This window comes from Theobroma umbraticum, unplaced genomic scaffold (genome assembly GCF_002168275.2).
Source record: "Theobroma umbraticum cultivar Fairchild unplaced genomic scaffold, ASM216827v3 scaffold_95.0, whole genome shotgun sequence".
Taxonomy (NCBI): domain Eukaryota; kingdom Viridiplantae; phylum Streptophyta; class Magnoliopsida; order Malvales; family Malvaceae; genus Theobroma; species Theobroma umbraticum.
Genome location: NW_018397257.1, coordinates 8,786,246 through 8,799,644, shown reverse-complemented (window position 1 = coordinate 8,799,644; position 13,399 = coordinate 8,786,246). Strand labels below are relative to the sequence as shown.

The window sequence follows — 13,399 nt, the reverse complement described above, 5'->3', positions numbered from 1 at the left end:
AATAAAAATAAAAAAGAAGAAGAAGGGAAACTTACACTTGGGTGTAATCAGTATTGATTTTTCTTTTACCCCGTATGTCCCGAACTCAAATATCCTTTCTCCACTTTTTTATTTTTTAAATTTAAGTTTTATTGATCCATTAACAATCCTTTATTTTTTTGTTCTCATCTAAGATAGTAAATTAAGGATGAACAGTTAGCTATGATCTTTGGAAGGAGTTCTACCGAAAATGATTATTTGTCTTTGACATGATGCAAGCTCTTTATACCTAAAGTTTTACTCCTTTTTTATTTTTTTCTATCCTGTCCTTTGATTTGAAGTTTTTTTGTCTTTGTTTTGTACTAGCTTGGTTCTTGTTTTTTGTATTTTTTAATGAAATTTTCTTGATTGGATCAAAAGATTACAACTTTTTGGAACCAAGGGTTATTAAATTATTTTGAAATTTTTTTCATACATCTCTTACACAATACTTATATAATATGTGCATTTTATACATAAGTGGACTTATCTAGAACTTTCATGTTAAATATTTTATACACAATAACAAAATAAAAATACATTTTATTATAGAGATGTATAGATAAATATATTTATCTTAAATAAGTTAATCTCTATATGTTGTACACAGCAATTTACTAACATATACATTTCATTATTTTAATATGTGCATAATGGGTTATCTAAGATAAGCCAATTCCATTTATATCATGGTTGGATCCTTTTACCAATAAGAAATGGATTTGGGGAAAATTTGTTCATTACATTTCAATGTAGACAATATTAGCATACAATCTATAAAACTATAAGATTTTATGAACTAATCATTATAATATGATGTACATAACTTTAAAATAAAATATATACATATCTAAAAGTAATTGTATATTAGACATTTTATTATATTTGTTATTTACTTGTTGCGTATAAAATTATAAGTTATTTTATTAGTAATAAGAGTATTATATAAAGCATAAAACATTTATAGATATTTAAGTAAGTTATTAAGTACAACCCTTCTTGACCTAATTTGGGTTAAAATCAAAGGTGTCTTCATCTTCATAATAAAATACTTCGATACACTTGAAACATATAATTTACGCTTCGTTTTATCCAAACACTATATATGTTAAAAAAAACAATAAATAATTAGCTATACACCAAACCGTAATTTTCACAAAACTGTTCTTTGGCATAGCAACGAGGCAAAGTGTGGGACCCGCAAGATGATATCATTACAAACTCACACTTTAATATCTTGGACCCATCTCAACCTCACTTAAATCTAAAGAGGAACGCAGGTCCAAGCGCGTGGCGGCAAACCACAAGAAAACTCCCCATTCTCAAAGCTAAAAAGGGGGCCAGTCACTCTCCAAAAATTTGTAATAAAAATTCCTTCCTTTAATTTCCCGGCAAAGAGTCCCCCATTACCCCCTCCAAAACCCTAATCTTCTCCCACCTCAACCACCTACCAAATCCCATCTCTCCCTTTCTCTCTCTCTCTCTCTTCATAAACTCAATTTCCCATCAGAGTTCCTTTTTCTTTTGTTTCCTTTACTCTTGCAAAGACCCATTTCCTGATAGAGTTTTGAACTTTTTTTTTTTTTGGTGGTTTGGGAATCTGGCTTTTTCAGATTGAACCTGAAAACTCATTTGAATTCAATCAAAACCTGTAAATTTGAATACTCAATTTGTCTTTTTTTCTGCTTTGGGAAATGGCTGAGGATAAAAATGGGGATCGAAGTGAAGTGAGTGATTACTCATCAGAAGATGAAGGGACTGAAGATTACAGAAGAGGAGGGTACCACGCGGTGCGTATCGGTGACACTTTCAAGAATGGTTGCTATGTGGTTCAAAGCAAGCTTGGTTGGGGTCATTTCTCCACTGTTTGGCTCGCTTGGGATACTCAAAGATCGGTATTTTTCTCTTCTTTTTCTTGCTTTTGAGCTTTTTTTTTTCTTTTGTATAATACATTTTTAGTACGCTTATTGTAAAGTTTGATTTTTTCTTTGTTGGAAACTGGAAAGCTGGGGAAGTTTAGAATTATTGTGTGAATTGGTTGAACTTTTCAAGTAAGACAAAACTTGTATATATAGTTAGTGAAGAAATCAAAGAAAAAGGTAATGGAAGGGGCAAACGAGATTTTGGATTTTCACCGTTGGTTTTGACTGGTTAATCATTAATAAGGTTTAATTGGGTAAACAATTCTTGGAATGATGAGAAATAAGTGTATAAGATGTACGCCTTGATTTATTGTTTCTTTATAACATAATTTTCGTTTTTCTCGTGGAATATATAAATTGGGTGTATTAAGAACAATGAAAGGAGTCATTGTAAGAGATGCTGGAATGTGCGCTGCTTTTGGTTAATTGAAGGGTCTTAGTTCTGCAGCTAAAGTTGTGAAGAGTCCAAGATTTGCCTCCTTGCAATTGAGCTTCAGATGCCCTTCATGTCCTAATCAGAGAAAATTTTCTCTATATAACGTATCATTTTCTTGTTGCAGCATCGTTATAGTGATTCTAGTCAATGTGCTTATATATTGTTCTGTTTCTTATTTAGATAGTAAGATGCTTTGTTTGTTGAATTTTGTCTTTTCTTATGTAGAACTGGATCAGCCATTGCCATTTAATTTTCATGGTTTAACTCTTTAATCACATGAGAATTTATTGTTTGTAGCGTTATGTAGCTTTGAAGATTCAAAAGAGTGCTCAGCACTACACTGAGGCGGCAATGGATGAGATAAGGATCCTCAAACAGATAGCTGAGGGAGATCCAGATGATAAAAAGTGTGTCGTGAAGCTATTGGATCATTTTAAGCATTCAGGGCCTAATGGGAATCATATGTGTATGGTTTTTGAGTACTTGGGGGATAACCTTTTGACCCTTATTAAGTATAGTGATTACCGAGGGGTTCCTCTTCACATGGTTAAAGAGATTTGTCATCAGATCCTAGTGGGTCTCGATTATTTGCACCGTGAACTTTCAATCATTCACACTGATTTGAAGCCAGAGAATGTGTTGCTATTGTCCATGATTGATCCATCAAGAGATCCTAGGAAATCTGGTGCTCCTCTCGTCCTTCCAACTAGAAAGGATAAGGTTGTCTCAGAGGCTGTTGCTTCAAAAGATATTAAGAGTTCAAATGGTGATTTGACCAGGAATCAAAAAAAGAAGATTCGAAAGAAGGCTAAGAAGGCAGCTCAAGGTTGTGTAGGAAAGGAAGCTTCTGAAGAAAATGAAACAGATTCCAAGCCTGGTGGTACAGAAGACAGTAATGTTGATGCCAAATCAAATGAAGTTTCTGGTGAAGAACAGCAAAATAGTTCTGTGATTAAAGATGAGACAAAGAGTGATGAAATCAACAATAGTAACCAAGAAAAACGGCGTCGTAGAAGAGGGAGCCGTGCAACAAGGAAAAAACTGTTAGCAGAAGTTGATCTCAAGTGTAAATTAGTTGATTTTGGCAATGCTTGCTGGACGTACAAACAATTTACAAATGATATTCAAACCAGGCAATACAGATGTCCTGAGGTTATCCTTGGATCCAAATACTCAACAGCAGCAGACTTATGGTCTTTTGCTTGTATTTGTTTTGAGCTGGCTACCGGTGATGTTCTTTTTGATCCTCACAGTGGTGAAAACTATGAACGAGATGAGGTATGCAGAAGTTTTTCTGACTGTGTCGCACATTTTTATTTCCGTCATTTGATACTTACATAAATTTATGTGCCTCCTAATAAATGCGGTTCTCCATGTGTGATAATCATGCATTTGATTTCACCATCGTCTGTAGAACAATTTGTACCATTGTGAATATTAGACCTGGCACTACTTGATACTTGTTTGTTTTCCTTGTAAGATTGTATGTATCTTGCTTATTCTAATTTTCATGTATTTACATATGAATATGTTGTAATTCATGCACCTGTACCACCCTTATGCACAGCAAATAAGGAGAAAGAGAGGAGGAAGGAGCAATAAATGATAGAAATTTCTTGGGCTAGAACATGAGTTCTATATGTTTTTACCTTAGATTTGTTTTATGCGCCATGATTTTGTAAAAAAATTAGGTTTTCTTATGCTTGTTTAGCTTTTATTTTTAGCAGGTTAACTGTGCTAGTACAACAGAAATCAGTATCAAATCTATAAACTAAGGGGTTGTTTGCCATGCACTTCCCAACAACACAAAAACCACTGATCAAGCATAACAAAAATAATCCTACACTTTTATAGAAGAATGTAGTTCTTGTTTCCTCCCTTTGAGTTTTTCTTCTCTCTAACACTTCTAAAATGTATAAACAAGAAGCTTCAATCTGATAGGCTTCTCATATTTGAAGTTGTTTTATGGATGTCTATGTATGACAATTTAAAAATAAAGGCTGCTCTTGGTTCCAGAAAATTACTCATTTCCCTTATAACTGTACAGTGGCCTTAGATGTACACCATATAAGGTTTCATTCTATTTTATGTTTGAAGTAAGCTTTTCTGTATCCTACAATAGGCAATAATGTGACTGCCTACTTGTTTCCTATTTGTGTGGTGGTGAAAAACATAAAGAGATTCTTAGAAATAGAAAGATCACCATAAGTTGAGATGAGCCCCACCTCCCCTTTATGATGTTTTTGTTGTTATTGGTTTTTTTTTTTTTTCAGTATTTTATTTCCAGTTCTGTAGACAACCAGACATTTTCTTCTTGCCTGTTTCGCTTGACTTATATTTATCATTTCCAGGATCACTTGGCATTGATGATGGAGCTTCTTGGAATGATGCCACGCAAGGTAAGACTGTTACACAGGCCTCTCTGAAAGGAACAAGTTTGCCATCCTTGCATATTTAAGTGTTGTTTTAAGGGAACAAGGTTAATCATGACTGCTTCACAACAAAACCATATAATTTAAGGTATTGTGCATGTAATTCTCACTGTTCGAGTGTCTATCCATTTTTCTTCAGATTGCATTAGGTGGGCGCTATTCTAGGGATTTCTTCAACAGATATGGAGACTTGAGGCATATCCGTCGGTTACGTTTTTGGCCTCTTAATAAGGTGTTTATGGAGAAGTATGATTTCAGTGAGCAAGATGCTACTCACATGGCTGACTTTCTCATTCCAATACTGGATTTTGTCCCTGAAAAGAGACCCACAGCAGCTCAATGCCTCAGCCATCCATGGATCAGTGCTGGCCCTCGACTGCTTGAACCCTCTGTAACTGCTAGTAAACAGCACACAGATGACAGTACATCTGAAAAGGAAAGGAAAGAGAAGGATGACAGGGAGGCCATGGAGGCTGGAGTAGGGAATATAGCAATCGATGGAGAGGCTTCGAAATGCCGCCAATGTTGAAATAACCGTTTTTGAGCATTATAATCCAATGATTACTCATATGAAATTCTTCCTTCCTCACTTGTATTGCTTTGCCAAATGGCTGCTTGCATTGTTCACTGGCGTTCTTTGCAAGGAATATCGCTTTTCCTCCTATTGACATCTATACCATTTCATAGGTTGGTGATGGGCTTTTTAGTAGTTGCGAGCTCCAGTTTTGAAAGAACCTTACTCTGAGCATGTACTCAAATATTAGAGTACATGTTTTGCGAGTAAAAGCTCTCGATGATGGATGCATCTAAAGTTTTTACCCTACAATTCACAATTGTTTCTTTGGAGGATTCCTGCATCAAACTTCTAGATCATAGTCTTTTTGAGATGCATTGTTTGAATTTAAAATGTACATTTGATTGGAACTGTTTCTTGATAAATTTGTTTGTTACCATCAGTTAACATTCAAAGAGGAAGTTACGGTTGGGAGGACAAAACTCGTTCTTTGGTACTTCATATAGTTTCATGCCAACGAAATGAGTGCTGTAATTTGCAATTCTATCCTTGCAATATTCATAATGATCAAGCATGAAGTAGGTGGCATATATGCCACTTCCAATTGAATACAGGCTGGGAGCAAAAAATGCTCGAGACTTATCAATGAAAAGGCAAGGAAAGGCATCAACGAGAGACTGAAGTGACTTTTGTCGTTGGTGGAAAGTGCAGTAGAAGTATCTCAAGTCGAGTATGGAAGAATACTGCCGTAAATAGTAGTAATAGAAAGAGTGGGAGAAAAGAGGACGTATTTGAACCCAGGATATGGCAGCCTAGCATCATGAAATTAATCAAAGAAACAAATATAAGCCTATGTATTTATTTCCAAAAAAAAAAATTACTTCTATGATTTCCAAGGCATTTCCATCGGGAGGATACATGGAACGTTGCTCCTGTCCCCTGTTTTGCATGCTGAAAAAAGCATTGCAAGTTGAAAGGGGACTAAAGGAACAACCACTCCACGGTTTCAAAGAGCTCAAAATGCTGCAGTCTTAACATAAAACAATCTATCACTATAATTATAACAAATCAAAGCACATGATGTGATGCACTTTGGAAATACCATTACAGGTTTGGTGACGAGAATTGTTTGCCGTCAGTTTCACCTGTTAAACACAAGAAAGATCAGCTTTGAAGAACTATAATGACATTTTATATCATAGAGAGTCATAAATGCCTGAAATAATAAGTATGTGTGGATTAAATGACAAAAATGCCTGAAGAATTATAGGTTCTCTACCATAATTCATAATACCACACTGCATGTTTGGCTTTTGTTTAACATTTTTTTCCTTTTCCTCTATTTTAAGTTCCACAAGGGCTTGTAGTAAAACTAGTTTTAAGATAATATACCTGAACTCCTAAATTACAGAATTTTTCTAGTCCTGAGGTACGAGTACATGAGAAAAAATGCCACAACAGCACCAACAATAATCCCTGCTGTGGTTAGCCAGAAAGCAAACTGCAGCACATAAAGATTAGGGTAAGTTAACAATCACCTCAATGAGAGTGAACTAAGCAGTCAGTCAGCAAATTTTCATGACAAACATACCACATGTTCTTCCAGATAGGACTTCAAGTTCATGCCAAATATACCTGGAAACAGGAAATAAAGTCTTGAGCCTCTTGACATGGATGCTCATAATTCCCACCCTAAAATTCTTGAACATTTTGCTCTCCAGTGGAATAAATCGTATTGAGAATGGACTTGGAATAATTTCATGCCATAAATTCCACAAATTGTAAATCAAGATATGATACATCTACGTTGGTCATCAGTGTTATAACTTTTTCTTTTTCTTTTTCCCTCTTTAATTGATTCCAAACTTGAACTGTTTCTCTAGGTCTGATACCCTCTCACATAACTAAATAAACAAGCAACAAAATTATCACCACATTTCAAATAATAGATAATAGATCCATGGACTGGCTGGCCTATAATGAACCAAGTTAGAATTTTATTTGCCATGTGATGATCAAGCATCATAATGAATCATGATTTGCGGGATCTAAAGATTTACAGTTTCTACTCTGGATAAGCCATGGAAGTTTAATAACTGATATCTAGCTATAATTAAAATCCATTCTTGCTTTAGCTGCCATTTGGCAGTGCATTAATACCATTATTAATTGAATCACAAGCAGGGGCATGCAAATTCAAACTGAACCGAATAGAAAATGGGTTCAGTTTTTTCGGTTTGGTTAATTAAGTGTTCGGTTATTTCAATTAAATATGTTTGGTTACAACGGTTTAATTGGTTAGGTTCGGTTTTGGTTTTTAAGAAGAAGTTCGGTTTTTTTTATTTTAGAAAATCCAGAACTGAACTAATTGTTCTAACCGTTTACACACCCCTAATCACAAGAATCGAAGCAACTTATGTGGATGAATGCAAGCAACAAAACACCATGTTCACTAAACCATGATTCTATTAAGCAATTCCTGAATGTAACCAATACATCTTTGGCTTCTATTTTCTTGCTGGCTGAAGGACAACATACCTGCAACTAGAGCACCAACTGCCACACAAAATGTCCCAACCTGAAGAAGTAGTTCCACTCTGCTTACCTCAAGCCTCCGAGAGCTGATAAAAATTGTAAAACAACCCCATTTTGTTAGTTAAAGGTGTATGGATTCCCGCACAAGAGAAAGATATACTAAAAAAGATTCTGAAAACTCAATTCATCCTAATCACAGATAACAGTGACCATGGGCTTTTGGAGTAATAAAGTATTTGATAAAGCTCAAATGAAATGGTAATGCTGACAAGTGACAACGAATTAAAGTAAATCAAACTTCATCAAGACCTTAAATTGACAGCAATTGAATCTTCCATTTCCTTTGCAGAGTCAAGAAGCCTTTCTGCCTGACCATGGCAAGATTCACATCTGCAAAATGACACAAGCCATTATAATCAGTTATGGCCATTGAAACTATAACATGGCCACTAACAAATTATCAGAGCAGTTTCTACAAGACATTGGCCTTTCTGCCTGGCCATTGAAAACACACCAACTACATGCTAGATATGCACCATGAATGCAACAAAGGAGACAAACCTTTGAAGATAATTTTCCAAAAGCATCTCAATTTCTTCCTCCTCTTCTGCAAAATTACCAAATCAAACCAAATTAGAAATCTTTGGTAAAAGAAAAAGGAAAAAGAAATTAGAACTGAGTTTAATGACCTTTTTGCTGATTTTGAACATCTATCACTGCATATAACATTAAGAAAGAAACCCCACCACAGCTTACCTTCAGCAATCAGCTTTTCTAAGGGTACAGAACATTCAACTTCATCATTTCCCTTTTTAAGAGTACAGTTTCTTCCCATAATACATATACGACGTATTTCATGGGGATCCTCCAAAAGATCAAGCAGCATTTGTCTAAGAGCCCCTGCTCTTGAACCCAATTCAACCTTACATGATAAAATGAAAAGAAAAGATAATGATTGGAGGAGAATACACTTAACAATTTACTATTATGCAAGTAAAAACAAGATTTTGTAAAGTTAATATACCAGCGTCTGCTTGCTAATACGAAGTTGCTCTAATATGTCACCGGTTAATTTGTTAGGCAACACCTCAAGCAGAGCTTGAACCTATGAATATGGAAGAGCACTGATCATGATTAAACAGGTCCATAATAGCACAATCTATCAAATAATGACACTGTAAAACATAAGTAAGGCACTCAAGGTACAAATCTGTACGCTCGGAAAAATAATTGATAAAGAGGGATTTTAAATTACAGATATAGAGGAAAAGGATATTACAATGAAATAAAATAATAAAGAATTGCTGATAGCAATTTCAAGTTCCTTAATCAGTCACAGAAAAATTCTGAATTGCTAAGGTGCATAAAATGCTACATTGAAAACACATATTCTGAATTTATCAAGAAAAAATTTCAGAGTACAGTTCCTTGGTCATATCAATTAATCTATGAGAACAAGTAACTCTTTCAGGCATGCTTCAGGTACATGGGAATCACAAACTATAGCTGCAAATGACCAAGCCAAGCACCTCCTGATTCAAGCCCAAGCTAAATAAGCTTGGCTTCTTCAATCTTTTATTTAGCTCAAGCTTGACTCATTTACATGAATAAGCTTAGTTAAACTTGTTTTGAGAAAGAAATAACAAGCTTCTGCACAAGTTCAAGTTTGAGCTCATTCACAGATAATAATTAATTAAAAAAAAAACAATGTTACAAGGATCTTAGGTATTTAATCAATATGCTCAACAAAAGAATATTACATACATATCTCATATCATCTAAATAAGCCTACAAATGAGTTGTTTGCAAGTTAATATTCAAAATTTCTCATTAGCTTAAACAAGCTTAAGTGCTCAATGCCCTCTTGTTAAAACTTGGCTTATTTAAGAAAATAACTAAATAAACAAACATAAACCAGCCTTTTCAAGACAAATTTCAAGTTGATCAGGAGCAGCTTGGTTATTTGCAGCTTCCTGAGGAACAAGGCTATTAGCAAAAACTAAAGGGAACAAAAATGGTAACTTAAGCATACTTCTCAGATGTTTTTAATAGTCATTTTTTAACTAGAAGGCCAATGAATTCTCTACGAGTGTGTGTGTGAGAGAGACAAGAGAAGGGGAGAGAGTGAATATAAACAAATGATAAAAGACATAGAACTACTGCTTATAAATGAATTTCTTTAATCAGAAGTTCTTTCCCATTGTAAGGCCACTTAATACCTTGAAAACCAATGAAAACCATTTTCTACTTAAATGTGCTTGCAAACACTATAAAAGTAAATCTATAAACATGCTGATGTACAGCTTCAGTAGGTATTTGTCAATTCAACATAAATCTTGTCAAAACCAAAAGAAAATAAAAAAACAAGCAAAAAAATTACTCACTATGTTTCCATACTCACACGAGGTTCTAAATCCATAAGTCTCTGCTCCAACCGCTGTGTTCGTGAAAGCAATGCTGCTTCAACAACCTGAAAGTTTCATATCAAGTGTCTCTCAAAAAACTCAGAGATGTTTAAGACTGTAACTTCCATCCAGTGAACACCACACAAATCACCTTCATATGTCAGCATGAACAAGCAAAGATCCGAAATAAGACACGAACCTCAAGCTCGAATGGCATACAATGCCCTCCATTCATGTTATTCAGCCGAGGCAACAATGTGTCCATAAAAGCCTTTCCTCCTTTACTAAAAATGATCAACACATGCAACAAGTTGACCAATGGCAGTTCAGATAACCACAAATGAATTGATAGTAAAAAGATGAAACAATAAGAACATATTTACACTGATGCAGAAGAAGAAATTTACCGATTATAGTCGAATATAAGAACACAGTCTTTCATTGCTATTGCTCGCAATGATCCCAGATTAAGTAGAATGGCATGCTCACGTACCTAAAGCAAGGAACAGGGAAAAATGAGTTTGCAAACACATTTTCGACAGAAATGCAGGGAAACTAAGGAAAGACACCAATACTCAAATCCAAGCACTCGGACCCAAGCATGACACATAAATGAATTAGCAAGAGATAAGAATAACACAATAGTCTATTACCAGAAGAGATGGCGCTGAGTTAGTCAAAAACAATGATGGATCAACACTCCGGATATCTCTAGGACGAAGACCTAAAGACAAAAAATTAAATCACCATAAATTAAAAAAACCATCATTATTTTCTGCAATTAAAGCTTAACAAACAAGTAACGAGAAAGAAAAGGAAACATTACCACTTGATTTCAATAATTGACGTCTGTTTATCTTCCTTGTAGATACTACTCCATTTGACTTCACCTCTACCACCTTGAGAGATCCAGGAAAAACACAAAATTAACAGAAGAAATAAAATTATGAACCATTCAAAACTGGTTAAAAAACCGCCAAATTTAAATGCAGCTCCACACATCCTAGTAGTAACAAATTAATAACTTAAACAAATTTTCAGGTATTAATAAATCCTAAAAAAATTAACTAATATCAGCACACAAAATCATACTTATAATTACATGCAAGTGCAAGTAAACTGTATTAATGCTCCGATTTCTTAGTTTTGTTTTTGGTACTCAGAATATTCTTTTCCTTTTTTGTTGCGAGCACTAATTTCTTTTAGATAAAAAAATTAATGAGAAAAAAAAAGAAACAAATTCTATTTATCTCATTATCTTCCAAAAAACAAAGAAGAAAAAACCTCATAGATAGGCTCACGAATTCCAAGCAAGAGAGAATCACTGGAAGAGGAAGTGATCCTCTGCGTCGCAACCACAGAACTCTGGCTTTGCTGCAACTTCGGATCTTCCCTCCCTAAACCATCATCATCTTCACCAACATTCTCAGCGGTCAATGTTTCCGGCTCGTTCAAGCAGTCCTCCTCCGTTGAGGATCTAGCGAAGCACTTGATCTTCCTGTAAGACGGTTTCACTACGACCGGAAGCAGAGGAACTCCGCTCTTTTGAAGCAGAAACGGAGAAGCGTTTGACCATGGAGAGCCGAAGAGAATATAATGTACGGACGGAGATGGAGATTTAACAGAGAATTGTAGAAGATTTGGATAAGAAGAAGAAGGAGAGGGAGTTAGCGCCATTGTTTCCTTGTTCTCATAAGAGAAGAGAGAATCTGGTTTTTGCTTTAAAACAACGAAGCGATGAAAGTATTCTACAAAGGTAGTTTCTTTGTCCCTCTCTGCTTGTATGAGGTAGTTTAAGTTATTCTTTTCGAGGGAAGATGACCGTTAATATTTGTGGCTTAGGATCAGCGTCGTCGCATCTTATTTTCGTTTTGAGATGTACATTTTTTAATAAATGTTTTTCAAAGAAAATTTTTAAAAAAAAACCTGAAAAAACAAGAACGAGCGAGACTGAAACTGCCACCTGGCTCGCGCGTTGTGGTTAAGTGTCCTTCTCTTACTGTTCAAGAGGTGTAAACGGGAAAACGATCTTTGTTCGAATAATGGTTTGAGGCTCTTGGGAATTTGAAGGTCCTGATTTCCTAACATACTGCTAGTATATAATAAAAACATAAACCGAGATTGTTAGTTCGGTTTTAAATCGCATTCCTTTTTCTCTCGTTTCTTTTGGCCACTTTTTTAATTTAAATTAAGATATTAAATTGCACCAGCATTATTAATTATTAGTTCAATCCTAACAAGTATATAAACCTTCAAATTAAGTACGTTCAAGTGAATTAATTGAACAAAAGAAGTATGTTCAATCTAGAGCATTAAATGATGAGTGATTAATCGAGATTTGATATCATAGTGGGTCAAGGCTCCACAAGATTTATTATTCTTTTTCGAAAAAACTATATTGATAAGATGCCTAATACTCACATTTACAAGCATAATTTTTTTTTATTTATCTGATATGAAATTTTTTAATATTTTTTTTCATTTGAACTCAGGATGTTTTTGTTATGAATTGACTCATTTTGCGTGCTCTATCCATTGAAGAGTTTGGTGTGATATTAAAATTGGGTTCAGATTGATTTTGATATCATTTTATCATGGGATTATTTTTTTTCTTTTCAAAATATTAATTTTATACAATACTCATGTTTATAAATTTAATATCTCTCTTATTTATTTAATACGAAATTTTGTAGCATCAATAAAAACCATTACTTTTTAAAGCTTCATTTGCATCATAATGCAAACCGGGTAAATCAAGTTGTTAGTTGAGACATAATTGTATGAAAATTTAAGTTATATATTATTGGTAAAATTTTTAAATTTTATGAACAGAGTTAAAAAGTTATCACATACTCTTGTTAGAATGTATTTAAACAAATCAATAAATTAATATAATAAATAAAAAAATACGTGATAATATTTTAACTATATTTATAAGATTTAAAAATTTTATCAATAATATATAAATAATAATCCTAATATTACGTATATACAATTAAAATATTAATAATTACACACCATAACACTTTTATGTAGTTACACATTCATTTTAATCTAGATTAAAGATATGGGAGGCTTATTGGAGTCAAATAGAACCTAAAATGATTTTTTTTTTTTGGTTTACAAAAAGCCTAATG

General features: G+C 34.1%; 2 protein-coding genes across 3 annotated transcripts; one reads left to right on the top strand and one right to left on the bottom strand.

Moving 5' to 3' along the window:
• The first annotated feature begins 1,359 nt into the window (after positions 1-1,359).
• Positions 1,360-5,737, top strand: LOC110412671 (Protein kinase superfamily protein). 2 transcript variants are annotated; one of them, XM_021423267.2, is made up of 4 exons: positions 1,360-1,913; positions 2,674-3,654; positions 4,728-4,775; positions 4,948-5,737. In XM_021423267.2, exons 1-4 carry the CDS (start codon positions 1,713-1,715, stop codon positions 5,335-5,337), a joined length of 1,620 nt encoding a protein of 539 aa, XP_021278942.1. In that variant the 5' UTR covers positions 1,360-1,712; the 3' UTR covers positions 5,338-5,737. The 2 variants fall into 2 exon arrangements, with proteins under 2 accessions (XP_021278942.1, XP_021278943.1); XM_021423268.2 differs by having other exon boundaries at positions 1,777-1,913; positions 2,684-3,654.
• Positions 5,738-6,159: 422 nt separating this feature from the next.
• Positions 6,160-11,976, bottom strand: MGT10 (magnesium (Mg) transporter 10). Its single transcript, XM_021422790.2, has 14 exons — positions 11,547-11,976; positions 11,089-11,161; positions 10,916-10,986; positions 10,670-10,755; positions 10,462-10,546; positions 10,259-10,327; positions 8,882-8,962; positions 8,614-8,779; positions 8,419-8,464; positions 8,167-8,247; positions 7,861-7,943; positions 6,914-6,957; positions 6,715-6,823; positions 6,160-6,467 (listed from the first exon to the last, which is right to left on the bottom strand). Exons 1-13 carry the CDS (start codon positions 11,937-11,939, stop codon positions 6,728-6,730), a joined length of 1,374 nt encoding a protein of 457 aa, XP_021278465.1. The 5' UTR covers positions 11,940-11,976; the 3' UTR covers positions 6,160-6,467; positions 6,715-6,727.
• Positions 11,977-13,399: the final 1,423 nt, after the last annotated feature.

Excerpts from the sequence above, each read along its gene's own strand:
- MGT10 (XM_021422790.2), bottom strand. The coding sequence starts at position 11,939 with ATGGCGCTAACTCCCTCTCCTTCTTCTTCTTATCCAAATCTTCTACAA. Across the intron at positions 7,944-8,166 it reads TCAATTGCTGTCAATTTAAG|CTCTCGGAGGCTTGAGGTAA; the intron begins GTCTTGATGAAG and ends AATTTTTATCAG. Across the intron at positions 6,824-6,913 it reads CCTATCTGGAAGAACATGTG|TTTGCTTTCTGGCTAACCAC; the intron begins GTATGTTTGTCA and ends TATGTGCTGCAG.
- LOC110412671 (XM_021423267.2), top strand. The coding sequence starts at position 1,713 with ATGGCTGAGGATAAAAATGGGGATCGAAGTGAAGTGAGTGATTACTCA. Across the intron at positions 3,655-4,727 it reads AAAACTATGAACGAGATGAG|GATCACTTGGCATTGATGAT; the intron begins GTATGCAGAAGT and ends TATCATTTCCAG. Across the intron at positions 4,776-4,947 it reads TTGGAATGATGCCACGCAAG|ATTGCATTAGGTGGGCGCTA; the intron begins GTAAGACTGTTA and ends ATTTTTCTTCAG.